Genomic DNA, 20,670 nt, shown 5'->3' with positions numbered 1-20,670 from the left:
TCAGCACTCTAGACAAATCCTTATGGAATTGATATACAGTGGGGAGAACAAGTTTTTGATACACTGCCGATTTTGCAGGTTTCCCAGTTACAAAGCATGTAGAAGTCTTTCATTTTTATCATAGGTACTCTTCAAATGTGAGTTACGGAATCTAAAACAAAAATCCAGAAAATCACATTGTATGATTTTTAAGTAATTAATTTGCATTTTATTGCATGACATAAGTATTTGATACATCAGAAAAGCAGAACATAATATTTGGTTCAGAAACCTTTGTTTGCAATTACTCTTGACCAGGTTTGCACACACTACAGCAAGGATTCCCCAGATCCTTCATGTTTTGGGGCTGTCGCTGGGCAATACAGACTTTCAGCTCCCTCGAAAGATTTTCTATTGGTTTCAGGTCTGGAGACTGGCTAGGCCACTCCAGGACCTTGAGATGCTTCTTACAGAGCCACTCCTTAGTTGCCCTGGCTGTGTGTTTCGGGTTGTTGTCATGCTGGAAGACCCAGCCACGACCCATCTTCAATGCTCTTACTGAGGGAAGGAGGTTGTTGGCCAAGATCTTGCGATACATGGCCCCATCAATCCTCCCCTCAATATGGTGCAGTAGTCCTGTCCCCTTTGGAGAAAAGCATCCCCAAAGAATGATGTTTCCACCTGCATGCTTCACAATTGGGATGGTGTTCTTGGGGTTGTACTCATCCTTCTTCCTCCAAACACGGCGAGTGGAGTTTAGAACAAAAAGCTAAATTTTCAAACTGTATGACCTTCTCCCATTCCTCCTCTGGATCATCCAGATGGTCATTGGCAAACTTCAGACGGGCCTGGACATGCGCTGGCTTGAGCAGAGGGACCTTGCGTGCGCTGCAGGTTTTTAATCCATGACGGCGTAGTGTGTTACTAATGGTTTTCTTTGAGACTGTGGTCCCAACTTTCTTCAGGTCATTGACCAGGTCCTGCCGTGTAGTTCTGGGCTGATCCCTCACCTTCCTCATGATATTTGATGCCCCACGAAGTGAAATCTTGCATGGAGTCCCGGACCGAGGGAGATTGACCGTCATCTTGGACTTCTTCCATTTTCTAATAATTGCGCCAACAGTTGTTGCCTTCTCACCAAGCTGCTTGCCTATTGTCCTGTAACCCATCCCAGCCTTGTGCAGGTCTACAAATGTATTCCTAATGTCCTTACACAGCTCTCTGGTCTTGGCCATTGTGGAGAGGTTGGAGTCTGTTTGATTGAGTGCGTGGACAGGTGTCTTTTATACAGGTAACGAGTTCAAACAGGTGCAGTAATGCAGGTAATGAGTGGAGAACAGGAGGGCTTCTGAAAGAAAATCTAACAGGTCTGTGAGAGCCGGAATTCCCACTGGTTGGTAGGTGATCAAATACTCATGTCATGCAATAAAATGCAAATGTATTATTTTAAAATCATACAATTTGATTTTCTAGATTTTCATTTTAGATTCCGTCTCTCACAGTTGAAGTGTACCTATGATAAAAATTACAGACCTCTACATGCTTTGTAAGGAGGAAAACCTGCAAAATCGTCAGTGTATCAAATACTTGTTCTCCCCACTTTATTACCAATTCTCCAAGGGTAACTGAAATATGTAGAGACAATTTTCAATTCACACTAGAAACAAGAAACTCTGAGCCAGAGGTAAGCTGGAAGGCACAAGGCATACAGCACAGCACTTTGGCCAGACCTGACCCAGACAGCGTAGAAACTCACTATTTTGACTATGTTGTTTACCGGGTAACTAACAAAAAAAGTGTTGGTGATAGTATACATTTTTTAAGTGCCAATATGAAAGGTTTTTAGTTGATTCTGTTAATACATGTAGCTGGAAGGACCTGTAGAATCAATTCCTACGTCACAGCTCTTTCAACAGTACACATTGAGCGACACATGGCCTTTAGACCTCAGTAACCACAGGGAGTATCTATGGAGAAGTGTGACATTAGTTAGCAGGCAAGTGTTACCTCAGGTGACATTCCTACCGTTTACACTATTGCATTGTTTTGTTTCCAATGCAAAACTGGCAATAAGTTGTGTTAATCTAATAAAAATATAATTCTGTAAAATCACTGTCATGTGATTATTGCTGCATTGGGGGGCCGGAGGGGTGTAGGCCTCATCTGACTCCCTCATCACATTAAGACAATGACATTGGGAAAATATGTTATCACTGTTCATTTATTCAGTTATGAGGCAAGCCCTTTTCAGATGAATGCAATACATACATGAAACATGGACAGAAAGAAACATTAACCCATTTGTATAAACTGTAGCCTCCCAAGTTATAAAATTATATGCACTTTCTTTTTAACTTCACTACAGTTTAATGTTTTGTTCATTGTAAATATTACAATAATCAAACAATTCTGCAAATAATTGAAAACCAAATGGACCATGTCATCTTAAAGTCAGTTAGAAATTCTGACATTCCCAAACATTAAAACGTAGATTAACAAATTATTTCAAAAATAGTATAACCTTCCTGAAGAGAAAATAACTTAATGTTTATATAAAAAAGTCACGCACTAAAAATTTTGAAAATGTGTGAGGTCAAAGGTCCTCTAACTAGCCATTGGCTAAAATCTAACTTTGGCCAAGTTTTGCATATTTTTTTCACTGAATGTTAGAAGACGTTTTAACAAAATGAATATCTGTGAAAGGGAACATTCATTCCTTTTTCTAAGACAACGTGTTTAATCAACATCCTGTTCACCTGTGTGAAAAGTAATTGCCCCCTTACCCTCACTAAACACTTACCCTCACTAAACACTTACCCTCACTAAACACTTACCCTCACTAAACAGTCCTTTGGACCACTCTGTTATATAGAATATCTTTAATAACATGACCAATGTTGTTTAAAATACCTACTCCAGTTTGCCCTAACTCACCAAGAAACACGTGTCAGTACTAATTGACAGGTGAGTCCAAAGTGAATAATTTTTCTGACAACATTGATCGTGTTGTCTGGAGAAAACCAAACCCTGCATTCTAGAGTATTTACACCATGTCAAATTCTGTAGGATCGTCATAGTGAGACGGACTGAAGGAACCATGAATTCCACTCTGAATCAGATAAAAGTCAGGCAAATATGAGTTGCTGTAAAACAGTGATGTAAAACACAAGCCTACATTAGAATGGCTTTGGAAAGGCATTGTGAAAAATCCAGACTAAAATCTTATTGAGATTTTGTAGCAGGATTAACAAATAGTTAATATTCAAAACTCAAAAAAATTGATAAGTGACATTAATTCAGTATAATGGGCTAAAATTCCTCCATAGCAATGAGACCAATTATTCTGGTTCCAGCCACAGATAAAGGTGGAAGAACCAGTTCCACCAAATGAGCAATTCATTTTTCACACAGGTGAATGAATATAAAGGAAAGACCAGCAATATAAAGGAAAGACCAGCATACCAACATAACAGCTCTAATGCACTTGGCAAACAACAATGGTACACATTTGGAACTCTAAGCGATGCAACACCGTTCCATAATTGGGTATTTTGTTGATTGTGTCTAAATGTAGTTAAAACAAGTAAATGTGTCATAAGGCACTATAACATTTAGACATTTTGGTATAGTGGAAGCAGTAGAGTAGATCTCAACCCTCATATGATTCCCTCATTTGACCGGTTAAATTACTCAGGTGATCATTGATATATTCCTCCCCTCTGGTTAGCGGTAGAGGCTCATGTTGGTACTTTGGTACAGGTACATGTATGCATCACAAAACAGACGTTTAGCCACACCCTTCATGTCCCGAGGTATCTGATTGGCCAGCTCGGCAGGGGACATGTTTAGGTACATGCCGACCTCTGGACACGCCTCCACCTGGGGAATATTGAAGCCCTCCTTCTCTCCTGAAGAAACAGAGAGAGTGAATGAGGCACAGAAAGAGAAAACCCACTTCCCGCTAGCCGTAATATCCTTGCTTCCTCCTTCATTGTTTCCTCAATTCCTCTCAAAAAGCATTTCATTAAAGGATGAAGGCACTTCTTTTGGACCTCTAATGAGCTTTGAGGGTAAAGGAGGAGAAAAGATAGGTTTTCAGCCACTGCCTCTACTGTACCATACACCCCTACCTTGTCTGTCAGCCATGCTGTCAAAGAAGATCCAGTCTGTGTTTTTTGGTCCATGTTTGATAAAGGAGACATAGTGACTAGTCTCTATGGACAGCACTGCAAACAGCTGCAGTCTCTCTCTGGGTGGGGTGGTCAGCTGGCATTGGAAGCCTGGAGGGGTGGGGTAACCCTCAGGAAGGGACAGGGGGGAGGGGCTGTGGGACATCCGCTCGGGGTGAGAGTGCACCTGGAAGAGATACAAGGTGAGGAGCAGATCTTTAGCATTTAAGGAGCAGTTAGTTAGCAGGCAAGGTAATTAGTAGATCAGTAATCCTGTGCAGTCTAGGACTGGGCAATTCAACAAAATAATGTTTTTTGCAGGGACTCAATAAAAAGTATCAAGAGAATAGCTTGTTTTATTCAATGCGTTCCCACTCTAAAGCCTTTGGAGGCCGAAATAAATAGCTACAACCAATCTCACAGCATGGCGTTAGGGAATCTTTGGGTCTCTGCTTGTCAAGAAAGGTGTGCGTCAAATATTTAATTTAACATGTACATGCTCATTGATTTTAACATGTGCATCTTTTTTTAGGTTGTGGTTGGTTCCGCTATCACTTTGTAATTCCTATTTCTCAAGGATTCTCTGGTATGTTTGCAAAGCTCTGTTTTGCGCACCTGCAGCTGTATGCAAAGACAGACCTGTCTCACTTCATCAAGCTCTGGGACTGCTGGTTCAAATAAAGGATGACCGGCTGGTGGATGAAAATGAGGTTCTTCCCCTAAAACATTTCATGTCAAAATCCCTAATGCATGATACTGTTTTTGTTGATAATGTGTATAGACCTGGTTCTCAAGTATATGAGGCTAGTTATCTACTTTAGTGATGTTCGATTTTGCTTGGGCCAACATAGGTTGGTAGTTGGCAAGGATTATTTACAGGAACTGAAGTTGCCATCCATCCATCCATCTTCTTCCGCTTATCCGGGGCCGGGTCGCAGGGGCAGCAGTCTAAGCAGAGATGCCCAGACTTCCCTCTACCTAGACACTTCCTCCAGCTCTTCCGGGGGGACACCGAGGCGTTCCCAGGCCAGCCGGGAGACATAGTCCCTCCAGCGTGTCCTAGGTCTTCCCCAGGGTCTCCTGCCGGTGGGACAGGCCCGGAACACCTTCCCGGGAAGGCGTTCAGGAGGCATCCGGAACAGATGCCCAAGCCACCTCAGCTGACCCCTCTCGATGTGGAGGAGCAGCGGCTCTACTCTGAGCTCCTCCCGGGTGACCGAGCTTCTCACCCTATCTCTAAGGGATTGCCCAGCCACCCTGCGGAGAAATCTCATTTCGGCCGCCTGTATCCGGGATCTTGTCCTTTCGGTCATGACCCAAAGCTCATGACCATAGGTGAGAGTAGGAATGTAGATTGACCAGTAAATCGAGAGCTTCGCCTTGCGGCTCAGCTCTTTCTTCACCACGACAGACGATACATCGACCGCATTACTGCAGAAGCTGCACCGATCCGTCTGTCAATCTCCCGTTCCATCCTTCCCTCACTAGTGAACAAGACCCTTAGATACTTAAACTCCTCCACTTGAGGCAGGCACTCTTCACCAACCTGAAGTAGGCAAGCCACCCTTTTCCAACTGAGGACCATGGCCTCAGATTTGGAGGTACTGATTTTCATCCCCACCGCTTCACACTCGGCTGCAAACCGTCCCAGTGCATGCTAAAGGTCCTGGTTTGAAGGGGCCAACACGACAACATCATCCGCAAAGAGCAGGCCGATAGTAGAACCTCGGATTCAGGAGGAACAGTGTGGTTTTCCTCCGGGCCGTGGAACACTGGACCAGCTCTATACCCTCTACTGGTTGCTGGAGGGTTCATGGGAGTTTGCCCAACCAATCCACATGTGTTTTGTGGATTTGGAGAAGGCATTCGACTGTGTCCCTCGCGGCATCCTGTGGAGGGTGCTTCGGGAATATGGGGTCCTGGGTCCTTTGCTAAGGGCTGTCAGGTCCCTGTACGACCGAAGCAGGAGCTTGGTCCGCATTGCCGGCAGTAAGTCAGACTTGTTCCCTGTGCATGTTGGACTCCGGCAGGGCTGCCCTTTGTCGCCGGTTCTGTTCGTAATTTTTATGGACAGAATTTCTAGGCGCAGTTAGGGGCTGGAGGGTGTCAGGTTTGGGGACCACACGAACTGAAGTTGCATTCATCAGAAAAGTGGCTACAGTCCCATGGGATACTAAATTAATATTAAGAAAATCTAAAACAACTGCTGTTTCTGGTTACTGTTTTCAGGCTGGCATATTGCTTGAATATGCAGTAGCCAGTTTTCACGGCAAGATCTAAACCGCTAAAGATCTGCAGTAACAATAGGAATCAAGCCTTATTCATTTTGTTTATGAACACCGATAAGCCAAAAAATTATGACCACCTTCTTATGTAGTTGGTCCTCTGCATGCTGCCAAAACCGCGCCAACCTGCCGAAGCAAGGACTCTACAAGCCCTCCTTCAGGCTTCAACATCTAGCATTGAGGTTTTAGCTTAATTTCTAAATTATCAATTTATTTAATATATTGCATTAAAGAAAGTAATATTCTGTAAAATAACTTTTGGCCCATATCGCCCAGCACTAAGTCAATCCAACTTAAGATGCTAAGGACAGATGATGGTAACCAGGTATCTTATCCAAGCTATGACAGGTCACAGACCTGTGTATCTCCACATCCTACCTGGGTAGAGCAGGTCCTGCAGAACAATTTAAATCCTGTCCTGCTGAAGACTGGCTCTGTAAAGCAGTCCATGCACTCCTCATATGCCAGCTGGCCACACAACACACACTGCTGGGGACCTGAACACACAAACACGAACACACACACAGACACACCATATTGGATTACATCTTGCCAAACTTAACATAAATACAGCATGGTGAGGCATAAGGCAATGAGAGAGAATTGTTTGTGTGTATGTTTGTTTTACTAACATGATGGGGATTAAGGAAAATGTGACCTTATGGTTCTCCTAAGAAATAGGCTATTTAGAGCCTTAGATTTAGGCTACCTTAGATGTTGTATGTGCTAATTGGTTGAGTTCATGGTTAAGGATAGGTTTTCAGGGTATGGTTAGGGTTAGGTTATGGTGAATGTTTGTACTTTGGATTTTATACTTTTCTTGTCCTTACCAAGATAGAGGTTACTGTGAGATTATTGTGTATGTGTGTGGTCCCGATATCTGTGTCCATAAAGATAGGAAAATCTAAACCGTAAAAGTTCCCACAAGGTTAAGAGAAGGTCCCCTCTGGAAAAAAGCTACTTCTGGCTTTGGTTCTAGGATAAGGGGGAAAACATCAAATTGAACATAGTGGTAGGAATGGGGTTACTTTTAGGTTATGGCATTTTGAGTTAGGTTTAGGTATTAGGGCAAGGTTAAGTTTAGGCATGATGTTTAGGGCTAGGGTGTTTGGGACATGGATTTCTGAGTTAGCTAGCAAACATGTATGCAGTATCAAACCCCCACAGAAGGATAGAAAAACAAGTTAAACTGACCCTGGGTTGGTTAAGGGTAAAAGTTACAATTGGGTTTAGGTTTTTGGGGATGTCGTTAGATTAAGGGTCAGGGAAAACAGGTTTTCAAATCTGAAAATTAGTGGTCCCTAAAAGGTCCCTAAGGATAATAAAACATGAGTATAACGAGTTTATACGTGTATATATAGCTCCGGAAAAAAATTAAGAGACCACTGCACCTTTTCCTTTCTTTCCAAAAAAGTTGAAAAGGAAGGTTTTGAGTGAGGAACAAAAGGGTTAAACGCTTCTGTTCCTTACTCAAAACCTTCCTTTTCAACTTTTTTTAGAAAGGAAAGAAAAAGTGCAGTGGTCTCTTAATTTTTTATGGAGCTGTGTATATATGTGTGTGTGTGTGTGTGTGTGTGTGCTGTACCCTCTGACAGAAGGTCTGTGATGTCCAACTCCAGTGAAGGAATAATCTTCGGAAACATCTTGAACGTCTTCCCAAAGCGAGGCATCTGGAGGATAAGACAAGACGGTACCTGGAAGAGAAATGAAACAAACCGAAGAACTACAGTATCACTGTAATACAGTCCCCGGGCAATGAGATAATGGAAGTGTCAATCGTTTAAGACTGAAGCGAACTGTAAAGCATAGCAGAAGCCTTCCATATAACACCACCTAGAGGATGCTCAGAGAAAATCGGGAATGGATAGTGCACCTGAACAGACACACACCTCTGCCAGTTTCAGTCCTGCACTCATGAAAGAGTGTTCCAGTAGCTGTTGGACATTAGGAAGGACCAGGCTGTGATTGTGGTCCAAGAAGATCTGATAACAGTAGCTCTCTTGTACCTTCCCCCCAGCTGACCTTCAGAGGAGATTATGTGTGAAGTTTACTACAAGATTATTATAACTTTGATGACATATTTAGAACAGAGTAAGTCGTCTTACAGTTTGAGGAGAGGATCCAGACAGAGAATATTATGCATGACGAGGGTGAGAAACTCCTCTGGGTCTGAAAGAGAATCAGTCCTATTAATAATATGACATTACTTTTTTACAGCGGTGAAAGGTTACTGAAGCCAAATGACTAGAGTAATTACACGGCCGTTTACCTTTCTCATCTGTGGTGAATGTGTGGCAGTAGCCAAGTGCCTGCAGCTGCTGACGAAGTTTCATAACGTGTCTTCCTTCCACAAAACCCTTGCTGTGCAAAGACAACAAGCACAAATGCACATACAGTGGATGGCATAAATATTGACCCCCTAATGACTTTTTCTACACTTAGTTGCATTACAAAGTAAATACGGTCGCCTTTTACTTTGTCAGAGTTTGAATCCTGAATGCTGATTTGTTGACACATACCACGGGTCCGACAACATATCACATTTACTGCTTTAATTGTATTGTGTCCAGACGCAAGCTGCTTAAGAACAGCTCTTAGTCGTGGTATATTGGCCATACACCACAACCCCTAGTGCCTTATTATAGACTTATGCCACAGCTTTTAGCCAGTCAGCATTCAAACCACCCAGTTTATAATAACTTACAGAAGAAATGTTTGTACATTCCAGTTCCAATTCCAATATTTACACACTTTATATAACCACATGCATAGACCAGTCCCTAACGCACACACACACAAAGGCACAAGTAAGCCAACTGGCTGACCTGCGGAGGGGGTTGACAATGTCATGCAGCAGAGTTCTCTGGATGGGGGCATCCTGAGGTTCAGTTCTCTTAAACAGCAGGGAGTCCAGTACTGAGGAACAACAGAACAGACTGGAGAGAGAAACACAGAGCGAGAGACAGAGAGATTGATGGAGGCTTATAACAAGAATGTATAACAAGAAAAGTCTCTTATCCTTTTCTTAATATTTTCATTGTTATCAACATGCTGACCTAAAGAGGGCTGAGTCCATGTAGCAGGAGTTAATGTGGCCCTGGATACCCTTCATTCGACCAATCAGCATCTTTTCTACCTGCTCAGAGGTGATGGGGGCTGATGGGAGATCCCCTGGGCTGTCTAAGGTTACGTAAAGTATGCCCACACATCCATTGAAACACACATAGACACATACACATACACACACACACACACCAGGGCTTGTAAAAATCATGCAATCTTGCATGGCTGATCTGCTAAGATTATGTTTTGTATCTTAAAGTTGGGGGATTCTCTGACCAGTTCTCTGTTCTTTGGGAGTGGCTCCTGCTGCCTGGAAGCGGGAGTCAGGTTGGCAAGATAGCAACTTGATGAAGAGACCTCGTTTTGTCGGACAGCTGAAATACCTCTTGCCTTTAAAGGTACCATCACTCACTCCATCCTCCTGTTCCTAGAGAGATAGAGAGAGAGAAAGAGAATGAGGGGTGGAGATAGGTAAGACAACACAATCATTGATGATAGTAGCTCTCAAACATAACCCAAGAGCTCCAAATTCCATGCAGTTATGCGTTTAAACACTAGAGGTTAGTGTTGAGGTAATGTACCAGTTCCAGTCCAGCCATGGTTCCCTCCCGACCGGGCAGAAAGCCTATCCAGCGGATTGTTCCGTAACTTGGTCCTTTACCCAGGGTCACTTCAACTAGAGAGTTTACATTTAGACCCAGGGGATGAATCTCCTCTGCAGGCATTATAGTTACATCTTCAGTCTCCAAAGACTCAAGGTTAAGTTTAGGCTCTGTGGTCAAATAAAAATACAAACGTTGTCACAAAAACACAAATGTATTACAGTTACACACAAGGCAAAAAAATTACAAAATAAAAGTATTGATTTGTATTCACCAGTTGAGGGAAGTTCCTATTCAACACCTAAATGACGGGCTAAAAGGAGTTCAGAACTCCTTAGTGATCAATTAAATAAAAAGTAAGTGATTTCCATTGATCTTTAAGGCTTAATCTGTGTCTGCAAAACAGGCCCAAAATGTATGCTAAACTTGGTAGAATGTAAATAGGACAACTGATGGCTACAACTATCAAACTACTAGTACCAAAAGATAGTTTCCTAATATTATATTATAAACATTGTGATTTATGTATAATTATCACATCAGTTCAGGCATTCTTTGTCCATATTGCCTTGCACTATTATGCAGGCAAGCGTCCATACATAACTCTCTCTCGCACGCAAGCACACATGCAAGCACACAAGCAAGCACACACACAAACACACACCTACACACACCTACACACACACACACACCTACACACACACCTAGCGGAAACACCTCCTCTTTGATGACATTCTCCAGCGGCACATGGACACTATCAGTCCCCCCCCTCTCGTCTATGTCCTGTAAAACACACGGAAGACATCTGTCACACCCACAAAGCCAAATCCGCCCCTCTAATAAGCCAGGTCAAATAGCTAACTGCTTTATCAGCCAAACAATACTGACAGTTGAGATGATGACGAGTGTCCCACTCTCCTTCTCCTCAAGGCCCATCACCATGCCATGAATCATGTCGTTGTCCAGAAAGAAGATGACTCTGTCGCCAGTGCTGAGCGGACCCGCGGAGGACAGTTGGAGGGACTCTGTTGGAACAGGCAGGCCTGGTGGCTGGTCTGCAATTGTTCTCACGGGGTTGGACACCAAATGCCTGACTCTAGAGAACGGGGCAAAAACCCCGCAGTCTTGTTGACAGGTGAAGTAGCGTTTGCCCATATAGAACCCGTCATTCTGTCCTTTTCCTCTGTCCTCTTCCTGTTAGGGAACAAGGGAACAATTCAGTTGTCTCACATGCGTGTTAAGCTCAAGATACATAACAGATATCCAAAGTGTGCTATTATAAACAAGTAGTGGTTATGAATGATTAAAGCACATACCAGCAATTCAATGCCAAAATAAGTTCCTGTTATGGGGTCAGGGGACAATGGCTCTGTTATCCTTCCTATGTAGCGGATGATTCCCTGTAGCCACGTTCCCTCCATCTCCACACTGACTGCTGTATCTTTGGTGAGACTCAGGGCTTTATCCAATGCCTCCCTCTCCTTAAAATACCTCAGTCTCTGGGAACTCTCTCCGACACTAAACAACAGCTCAGCCTGATGAACAGAAACTTGCTCCAAGTAGGTTACCTTTAAATACTCTTCCCCCACGTTTCCTAAACTAACTACTGGGAGGTACATTAAAGTCTCAACCTCAATTTTCTCCATGTATTTACTTTCCTCAATGTAGCATATCTGACCAGCACCGAATTTAAGTGCGTTAATTGATGTCTCAATTACAATGAAGTATACATGCTTGTTATCCTTTGCATCCATTGTTAATAATAGATGATGTCTGAAAGTTAAGAGAGAAAGAGAATACTGAAACATATTCTTCATATTCCATTCTATACACATTGGCCAAATACAATGTTTTATTAGATAACATTTACACACACACACACACACACACACATTTTAAAACAAACACGTACAGTCCATTCTAACTAGAATTAGATGCCGAACGTAATGTAAACAAAGCATTAATCATTTTCGATTTGTAAAATGTGACAGCAACCATTGACATTGCTGAGTACATTTACTGCTATATAATCCCAGTTCTAATTACATTCTTAGCTTTTTAGCTGTAGTTGTACAATGTAATTGGGTCAGAGTTACTTACCTTTTATAATTTAAAGAATTTAGCTACAGCAAATGAGCAAAACTGATCGGTACAGTAGATAGCAGCAAGTCACTTCACTTCCCCTTTCATTTCACAGAGGTGTCGTTACATACTTTATTCTAGTCTCAGTTCTTATTCTAATCTAGCTGCCACTTCCATCACGTTGTCGGTAGTAATTGTGTGGCTTTTGGTAAGACAGCACTAACATACATCTACAAAGAAAAATTATATTTGCTTAAATCTTTGTCAACACACCCAGAAATAGATGAAGAGTAATTCTGTATTCGGGGAAAAACAAGGTTGATTTGCTTGAACAACGTTTGTGGGTTGTTTCAAAATAAATGTCCCCTATTGAAACGAATGTCAACAGACCCAAGCAGTCGAACCATGATTAGATAATGTTAATCCCTAAAGAAGGCTTAAAAATGTTAATATCCAATATCCAATCCAATATCCTAAATATGTCAACAGCAAATATGAAATACTGTTGAAATCCTCTGTGAATGCATTACCTCCCATAACAACTTTGGGACGTGTAAGACTACTGGTACTAAGGTTCTAGCTTCAATCTCAACTTTTTGTAAAAATTGATGATATTGTAAAAATAATAATTTTCTGTAAAAAAAACATTATTTATATTAAGTAGGGCGACCCACTGCAATTCTTCCACGACTCTGAATACGTTTGGTCAGTATTAAACGCATGTACAGTACGTTTGCATCAGTTTCTTTTCAGTACTTTATTTTGAATTCCACCAGCCGATTTTACCAACAACCCTGGAGTTCCTCAATGCATATCGATTGGCCAATCTTCAAAAACGTCATCTATAATCGCGATAGTTCGTAATGACGTGTGAGCATTGGATATAAACATGGAGGAGAGAGAAGCGCTGAAAAGGCAAATTGATCTTTTGCAAAGTAAGTTGATGGTTTACAGTGCAGTTAACGTGATTTATGTACAATGTTTATTTACTAATACTGACCTATTAAAGTTGGAAACTGTCTTGCTGGCTTTTGGCTTTTCAAACCAGCGCATTCTCTCTTGTCGACGGCTAGCTAGCTAAGTAACATTACATCGCTAATGTAGGAACGCTTGCTAGATGGCGCACGTTCTGGTAGACACATTAAACACAGTACTAGTATTGAATCCAAAATTTAGGGAGTTTAAATTTGAAAGATGTTTCTGAGCCATGTCATTAAGTCCTGGCCATCCGTTTTATTGATTTTATACTGTAGTTGTAATCATGTTTTGGGACTAGTTTAGTGTGTTTGTTTACGTTCAGAGTTTACAAACTAAACAAAACGATCTTATTTATTGGTTCTTAAGGGTTACGGCGGTTAAAAAAGTCTTATGAGGCATTTATTTAAGTTATTTTAAATGGGACTATGTAGTTAGCTACATTGGCACACTTGCTAAAGAAGAGCAAAAAAGTCTGTAGAAGACCAATAACGAAGGTAATGAGATATAGTTTTCCCATTCCCTGGTGAAAAATAAAAGTTTCTCTAGTACAATTGCGCAGGAAACTTAATTAGCATTAATTATCCGTATTTTTATTCCTCGTAAAAATGTGAGCTTATTGACACACTTAGGAATTCTTATTTATGCAATTAAACAAAATGAAATCACATTTAACACTCTACTTCTTAAAGTTGATCACAGTCTTAAGGCACTGTATTGTGACCTTCTATATATCTTAGGGGACATGCCTATTAAATCTATTCATCATCATTGGTGAAAGTCAAAGAACTCAGAGATGAAAATAAATAAATGGTTCTTGACATTAATTTTGGCAGTGGGTAACAGAAAGATATCTACAAACCTTAATGTATAACTGGGACAGTAATTATGTTTGAAACCAGTGGAAAAGTGGTAAACCTGCATTGGTCGAGAAGGGAAGTGGTGGTTCGGTAGACAAAGAAGAATCCAAAGGCCGTAGAACTTAGTTGCATCTTGGTTCTATAAATGTACAATTACACCTCACATTCATGCCAATGGTTTGTTTGAACAGATGCCTGGAAAAAGCCCTTATTGAGAGCGACCAACAAAGTTTGCTAAACCACATAGAAACCTGTATTTGAACTGGGTTTTATGGTCAGATGAAACACACAAAAAAGTAGATATTTCGCTATACACACTAGCTGTGGGTTTGGTATTGAAAGAAGGTTGTGTATGCAGCAAAGAACCTCAAACTTACTGTACAATATGGTGATGAAACTTTATGTGGCTGATCACTTTTGACACTTCCTAACTTTTTTCTGTCGCATTGCAGATCTCATCAATACCCACAAGAGTGTCCATGGTGATGCCCCATCTAGTTCTGGCCAGCAGTGGCACCTAGTGAGACAGTCAGCACCGACACGAAGCAGCTCATCTAGTAACCACAGATTACCGACTCAGGGCGGACCTTACCCGCCCCTGCACAACCCTCAACCCACAGGATACTGGAAGAAAACCTACTCCCTGAGTAACAAGACCATCTTAGCCCAGCACAGCAGACTATCTACACAGACTGCCAAGCCCTCTTTGGAGCAACAGGTCAAACTTACACAGACTTCCAATCCCTCTTTAGAACAGCTGGGTAGACCTACACAGACTTCCAAGCCCTCTTTGGAGCAGCTGGTTAGACCTACACAGACTCCCAAGCCCTCTTTGGAGCAGAAGGTTAGACCTACACAGACTCCCAAGCCCTCTTTGGAGCAGAAGGTTAGACCTACACAGACTCCCAAGCCCTCTTTAGAGCAGCAGGTTAGACCTACACAGACTCCCAAGCCCTCTTTGGAGCAGCAGGTTAGACCTACACAGACTTCCAAGCCCTCTTTAGAGCAGCAGCGTAGACCTACACAGACGGCCAAGTCCTCTTTAGAGCAGCAGTTCAGACCTACACAGACTGCCAAGTCCTCTTTAGAGCAGCCCTTAGTTTCTGCTGCACAAAATGCCTCTAGTGGATTTCTTTCTCTTCATGCTACAGGCACCTTGCAGCCCCACCACAGTAGTAAGGACCTCAACATGGGAGAAAATGATGGAAGTAAAGATCCAACAGGGCCAGGGAGCCAGCGGTATGTCCTCACTGGGGGAGCGAGAAGAACCAGGACGGGGACAGCCAGCGGTCCCACAGATTTTGAGACTGAACCCAGCAGAAGAGGCATAGCACTAGGTGGCCTGGTTGAGTTGGGAGTGTCTGAGCTGACAGGTCCTGGACCTCCAGAGGACCAACAGAGAGAAAGGGAAGGGAGCAATGGGTCTGGACAAACTGACTTGTCTGGTCTCTCTGCCAAAGCGAACAGGCTTCAGAGCACTGCTCAGTTACATATTAAACCTCGACTGACTGGGAAAACCAATGTAGCTGTTAAGCCCACTGTGGCAAAGGCAGTCGCCTCCAATTCCACCCCTATCGATACTACAACTCTGCCCTTACCTCTTCAACCTCTTCTCTCAGCTCCCCTTAGTGGCTGTCTCAGGTCCAAACCCAGGCCAAGCCCGCCCCAGGAAGTCTCCTCTCCCCAGAGACACTCCATGTTCACATGGGTTAAGAGCCATCAACCTGGAGGACCTGGGCCCAGCCAGGACCATACCCAACCTCAGCCGCCAGTCGAACTCAGCCTCACCCCAATTCCAGTTTCACATCCTGGGGTCCATAGAGTTTCCTCACCCAGCTCCAATAGGAGAACCTCAGCCCCCATCAAGAAGGTCTCTCGTAGGCTCAGTTTATCCACTGCAGTACCTAAAACCTCCAGGTACAGCTGGGTGTCCTCTTCCACAGGGGGTCAGGCCCGGTTGACCCGGAAGCCCCTCTCAGCCAAAGCCGCCGCCCTAGCTTTGTCCCACATAGCTCCGGAAGAGGGGCTAGCCAAGAAGCCAAAATCTCCAAATCTTTTGGCTAAACATCCCAGTAGTCGGTACCGCTGGAAGGCGTGGTCTGGGATTGGTGGGCAGACTGGCTTAGGGACGGAGGGTGGGGCAGGCGCCAGGCGTGGGTCTGTGTTCCGCTGGTCCTCAGAGAAACAGAAAGGGGCCAAAGGGCTGTCGGTTGTGCTTCCAGCGGCTCCTCTACACAACACTGTGCCTGCCTCCCCACCCTCACCCGGAGGATTCAAACTCCGGAGCAGGATGAAGATTATCAGGAGGTCAGCTAGCAGGTGAGGAAGGCGAGGATAACAGCAGCTAGTGATTTTCTTGTGGCATTGGCTTTTTAGGTAACATACTGCTAGATGCTAGAATATCTCAGGCCCTCTTTTGCAGAGGATGTGTAGTAGTGAGTTTGTCCAGAGGATGGTAGCAAATCTCTTTGAAATTCAGTGTTTATGCCTTTCTCTCCTGGGAAGTCCAATGTGGCTGGTGGCTGTATTGATGATGGACTGTATGACACGCAGTTGGGTGGGAAATTAAGAAATTAATGGGTTTGGTTCGTATGTGGTTTAGGGGGTGAATTAGTTTTATTTTGATGTGTGAGGCACAATGCAATTATAATATGGTCATCGTGACAATGTCACTTTTTCCAATTATCTGACAGAATAATTAGCAGTGTTGTATCACAATAGTTTAGTGAAAATGTGTTTGTATAAAATATTATAAGAACCAATGATTGTTGAAGATTAGTAATAATACTAAACTAATGATATACAAACAATTATATTATTACAAAACCCAAACAGAAATATTCAATTTATTTTTCAAATAGCTTGAAACAAAGTTTATTATTTTTTAAGTGACTTTAATGCCCTCACTTCTGAAGGTGAACTATTTTAATCAGTTGATCTTTTACATTTACAAAATCATACTCCCACCTCAAGATGTAGCCTTGGAATTTGTAATTGTTAAGAGTAGTGGGGGTCTTGTCAATTAATGTGGTCTTTCAAATATGGCTCTCCGTCTTTTTTGCTGTCTCGTTCTTTTTCTCGCATACACCTCTCTAACAGACTCTCTTGTGTGTTACAGTGGTTCTGGGTTGGAACGGCGGTCCAGCCCAGCAGCCATGACCCAGAGTAGCCCCTACTCCCTCCGCCGGCGGACGCACCCTCCGGTCCGGAGCCCAGCGGCTGTGAGGAGGACCCTGTCTCGTGAGCTGGTCTCGTTTGGCAGACACAAGCTAAGGCGTCTCTCAGCCAGCCCCTCGAAGACTGGTAGGAAGACGCCTTGGCTCTTGCCCTGACAAAGGGAAAAAATGTCTGTCAGGTTAAAAACTGAGTCTTCTCAGCAGGTTATGCTGATTAATTCAGCTCGTTGTTAGTGGTTTCATCATCTCTGTTCGCGGCTAATTCGCTTTATATAAGTGGACAGGAGGACGGAGGATCTTATCTGTTTAACAGCTCGATGGCTTAAAGCAGATTTTCGGTTACTGTTCCAGAGTATCTCTGAAGGACTCCCCTCATTTTCATTTTACAAGTTGGATTTGGAGTCTTCTCAAGTACCTCTGTGTATAATATAGGCCATGTACCCTCAGTGTTTTTCGTACCCCTGGCAGGGAACTGCTGGCTCAGGGGCAGTGTGGTCATTTAAGACACTTGGGCATGGCAGCAGTTCAGGGCACTGGAACGGGTGTGGTTTTCCACTGTCTCCGATCTCCAGCAGGGGACAGCATACCCCTCCCTAAGATGGGTACAGGAAGTGCTGCTTTCTGTGTGCTTTGTGTAGGTGGGTGGGTGTGTAAGAGGGAATGCGGAGAGTTAATTGATTGCCCAATTGAGCCGTAATGGTGAACAAGTGGTGATAGTGGGTAATTTGCAGGGCTGGAGGCGAGAACGAGACGAGGCTCTGCTATCAAGCCCTGGCACTACCACTCTCCTCTCCCCCAGCCAGCCTACTAGATAAAAAACCAGCTAATGCATAATTATCCTTTTGCAAATTGGATTGTTTTAACGAACTAGAGAATATAGACCTAACCTGATGGAAAGCAATCAGTGTTTTTACAACCCTTCTGCCCTGGGCTCATCTCTTCCTTCCGCCATTGTCTACCTCCTTCCACCCCCCTGTTGTCATCCTATAGCAGCACCTCTCATGCCCATCTTGGTGATATCGCCCCCAGTCACTGGAGTCAAGCAGACATTAGAAAAGCCATCACCATTAACATTAGGCTTTATTCATCCTGATGGCTGGCTGTCTGGCAAACTCTATACAGATTCCTGTGTCTTGCTCTCACTTTGTTCACCCTCCTCCCAATTCCCCCCTTCCTCACAAATGGTCTGTCCTCCAGTGTCTTCTTTTGTCTTTGTCTCCCTCCGTATGTCTCTGTCTTTTTCTCATTTCATTGTTTCTCCTAGTTCTGTCCCTTATCTTTTCCTGTACAGTAAAATGTAGCTGGCCTCAAGCCGGACCTGTATTGATGGTTTCTCAGTGATGGAGTGAGTGAGAGAGAGAGGGGGGGGGGAGAAACAGAGGGAGGAAGGAATGAATGGCAGGAGAGCTGGAACGAAGGGGAGACAGTCTGTGCCGCAGATAAGAGCTGCTAATAAAGAGCAAATTGAATTACTAATGATGGGATGCAGAGTCGTACAGCCTTTATGAACAGGCACACACCAATGTTCTGTCTCCTATTTCCTCTTCAATGAGCTGACTCTCTGTGTCGACGTGGCGCGGTTTCTGCTGTTTTTCTTGTTAATTCGAAGAGAGGGCTCAAACCTAAGTGACCAGGTAAGGCCGTGATGAATAGAGCGTTGTGTGTTTGCGTGTGTGTGAGCGTGACCTAATGAAGAAGGTAAATGACAGGGATGGGATTAAAACAAATTGCAAGTTCAGGTTCCATGAGAAGGGCTGCCGGGCCTCGGGAGAGGTCTTGACCTTGTTCTTTATATCCTCTTGGGGGTTGAGTTCATGTCATTGAGTGGTGGTCTTGGAGGGATCAAAGTCAGTTGCATGTATGTGGCATGACCAGACTTGGGCTTACAAAGTTAAGGGGCCAATTGACGAGGGCAAATGGCCACTAGTGACACTGAAGCATAATTAATGTGTGGGTGCAAAGGAGTATATAGATGCATATTGGTGGTGAACCGTTTTATTTGTGGCTGTAGGAGGGCCTGTGTATGGATGGTGTGTACTGTTGCTGTCCGTCACTTAACATATGGTTAACTGATTAGCAGTGCTGGGAGTTGGCATTACTTTATTTGGTATCATTAGCCCACAACTCTACCAGCTCCCACACACAGGCTGAGGGAGAGAGAATGACCGAAAGAGAGACAAACAGACTGATCGAGAGAGAGAGAGAGAGAGAGAGAGATTCCGACAGAGGGACTGACCAACAACGAGAGTTAGAGACTGGCTGACCAACCGAGACAGACCAGCAGACAGACCGAACGAGAAACGACCAACCAAGACAGCGGACCGACTGAGTGATATTTATTTTTTCCTTTTAGTGGAATTAAAACCTTTTGTAGGGACAGTTTTTTAGTCTGGAAACTGAAGACATCAAATAGCACTATAACACAGCCAATGATAAACACCAAAAGGTGCATAATATCAAAGTGAACAACAAAATCTACAAATTGTTCTAAATTAAATACAAAGCAGAATATACTTGATTGCAGAAGTATTCACCACTTCAGTTAATATTTCATACAGACAACCTTGGCTTCAATTACAGCCGTTAGTCGGTTTGGTCTCTCCCAGATTTGCATATCTGGACACAATTATATTGTGTTGTCTCTAAATATTTATAATTGCTTCAAATTATAAATGTTTAAATGCTTCCTAACTAACTGTGAAATTCTAAAATTGTTCCCAACAATTATGTAATATTTATAATATATTTATTTGTGTATTTACACATATATTTCCATTATTTGTCAATGTGTGGTTTTGAGGGCATTACACTGTGTGGGGCGAACACACCCTCTTCCGCACTCACATCACCCCAGGGAGAACCACCTTGATGAGCCACACCTCAGGCCTTCTCTGGGGCAGGCTGAAAGGGACCCAGGGTAGCAGATACAGGGAGTGGAGTGTGGAATAAGAAAGAGAGACCATGCTGTTCCTTGACCCCAGGGTTTTGTTTTTCAGTTTCACTACATTTCTTCCACTTTTTAATAAATGCCCTTTAGGACCCGCAACCCTGGCAAGACCTTTTTACAAGACCTGGTACCATTACATGGCTTCAAACATATAGTGATCTTAATTGCTTGTTGGAGCATTGGGAGGTTATTTTCAGCATAGTGGGGTCTGGGGATGTATGTGCTAAATTTGGTTGATTTAAAAGGACCCTAACACACAACCTCTCTCTCACGCACACACACACACAGACACGCTCCCACCCGGGCAGGGTTAGAATGTTGACCTGTTTGTGTGTTATTAGAGTTACTGTGGTTCCCAGTGGCAGCCACTCCCCCTCAATCATCAAGTTACTGGTACCCCCCCTCCACACACACGCACACGCAACGCTCAGCCGGTTACCCCTCCCACTACAGCAATGTTGTGGGGATCCATTTACTGTGCCGATGATCTGCCCATTTGGTCCATAAATCAGGGATGTGTTGTTTGTCCAAC

General features: G+C 43.4%; 2 protein-coding genes across 2 annotated transcripts in view; one reads left to right on the top strand and one right to left on the bottom strand.

Moving 5' to 3' along the window:
- Window positions 1-2,182: 2,182 nt before the first annotated feature.
- cyldl (cylindromatosis (turban tumor syndrome), like) lies at window positions 2,183-12,527 on the bottom strand. The gene is made up of 15 exons (XM_010872467.3): window positions 12,199-12,527; window positions 11,415-11,871; window positions 10,987-11,292; window positions 10,803-10,881; window positions 10,078-10,268; window positions 9,773-9,923; window positions 9,490-9,613; window positions 9,259-9,369; window positions 8,703-8,794; window positions 8,539-8,602; window positions 8,323-8,455; window positions 8,019-8,127; window positions 6,812-6,930; window positions 4,110-4,335; window positions 2,183-3,887 (listed from the first exon to the last, which is right to left on the bottom strand). Exons 2-15 carry the CDS (start codon window positions 11,850-11,852, stop codon window positions 3,703-3,705), a joined length of 2,328 nt encoding a protein of 775 aa, XP_010870769.2. The 5' UTR covers window positions 11,853-11,871; window positions 12,199-12,527; the 3' UTR covers window positions 2,183-3,702.
- Window positions 12,528-13,028: 501 nt separating this feature from the next.
- zc3h3 (zinc finger CCCH-type containing 3) overlaps window positions 13,029-20,670 on the top strand; it is a 61,760-nt gene continuing 54,118 nt past the window's right edge. The window contains exons 1-3 of the mRNA XM_010872465.5: window positions 13,029-13,115; window positions 14,468-16,334; window positions 17,134-17,318. Coding sequence (XP_010870767.4) covers window positions 13,070-13,115; window positions 14,468-16,334; window positions 17,134-17,318 — 2,098 coding nt within the window. The 5' untranslated portion in view covers window positions 13,029-13,069. The remainder of the gene's footprint in view (window positions 13,116-14,467; window positions 16,335-17,133; window positions 17,319-20,670) is intronic.

This window comes from Esox lucius, chromosome 8 (assembly GCF_011004845.1).
Source record: "Esox lucius isolate fEsoLuc1 chromosome 8, fEsoLuc1.pri, whole genome shotgun sequence".
NCBI classification, from domain to species: Eukaryota; Metazoa; Chordata; class Actinopteri; order Esociformes; family Esocidae; genus Esox; species Esox lucius.
Note: the sequence above shows the minus strand (reverse complement) of the source record. Positions and strands in the feature narration are given on the sequence as shown.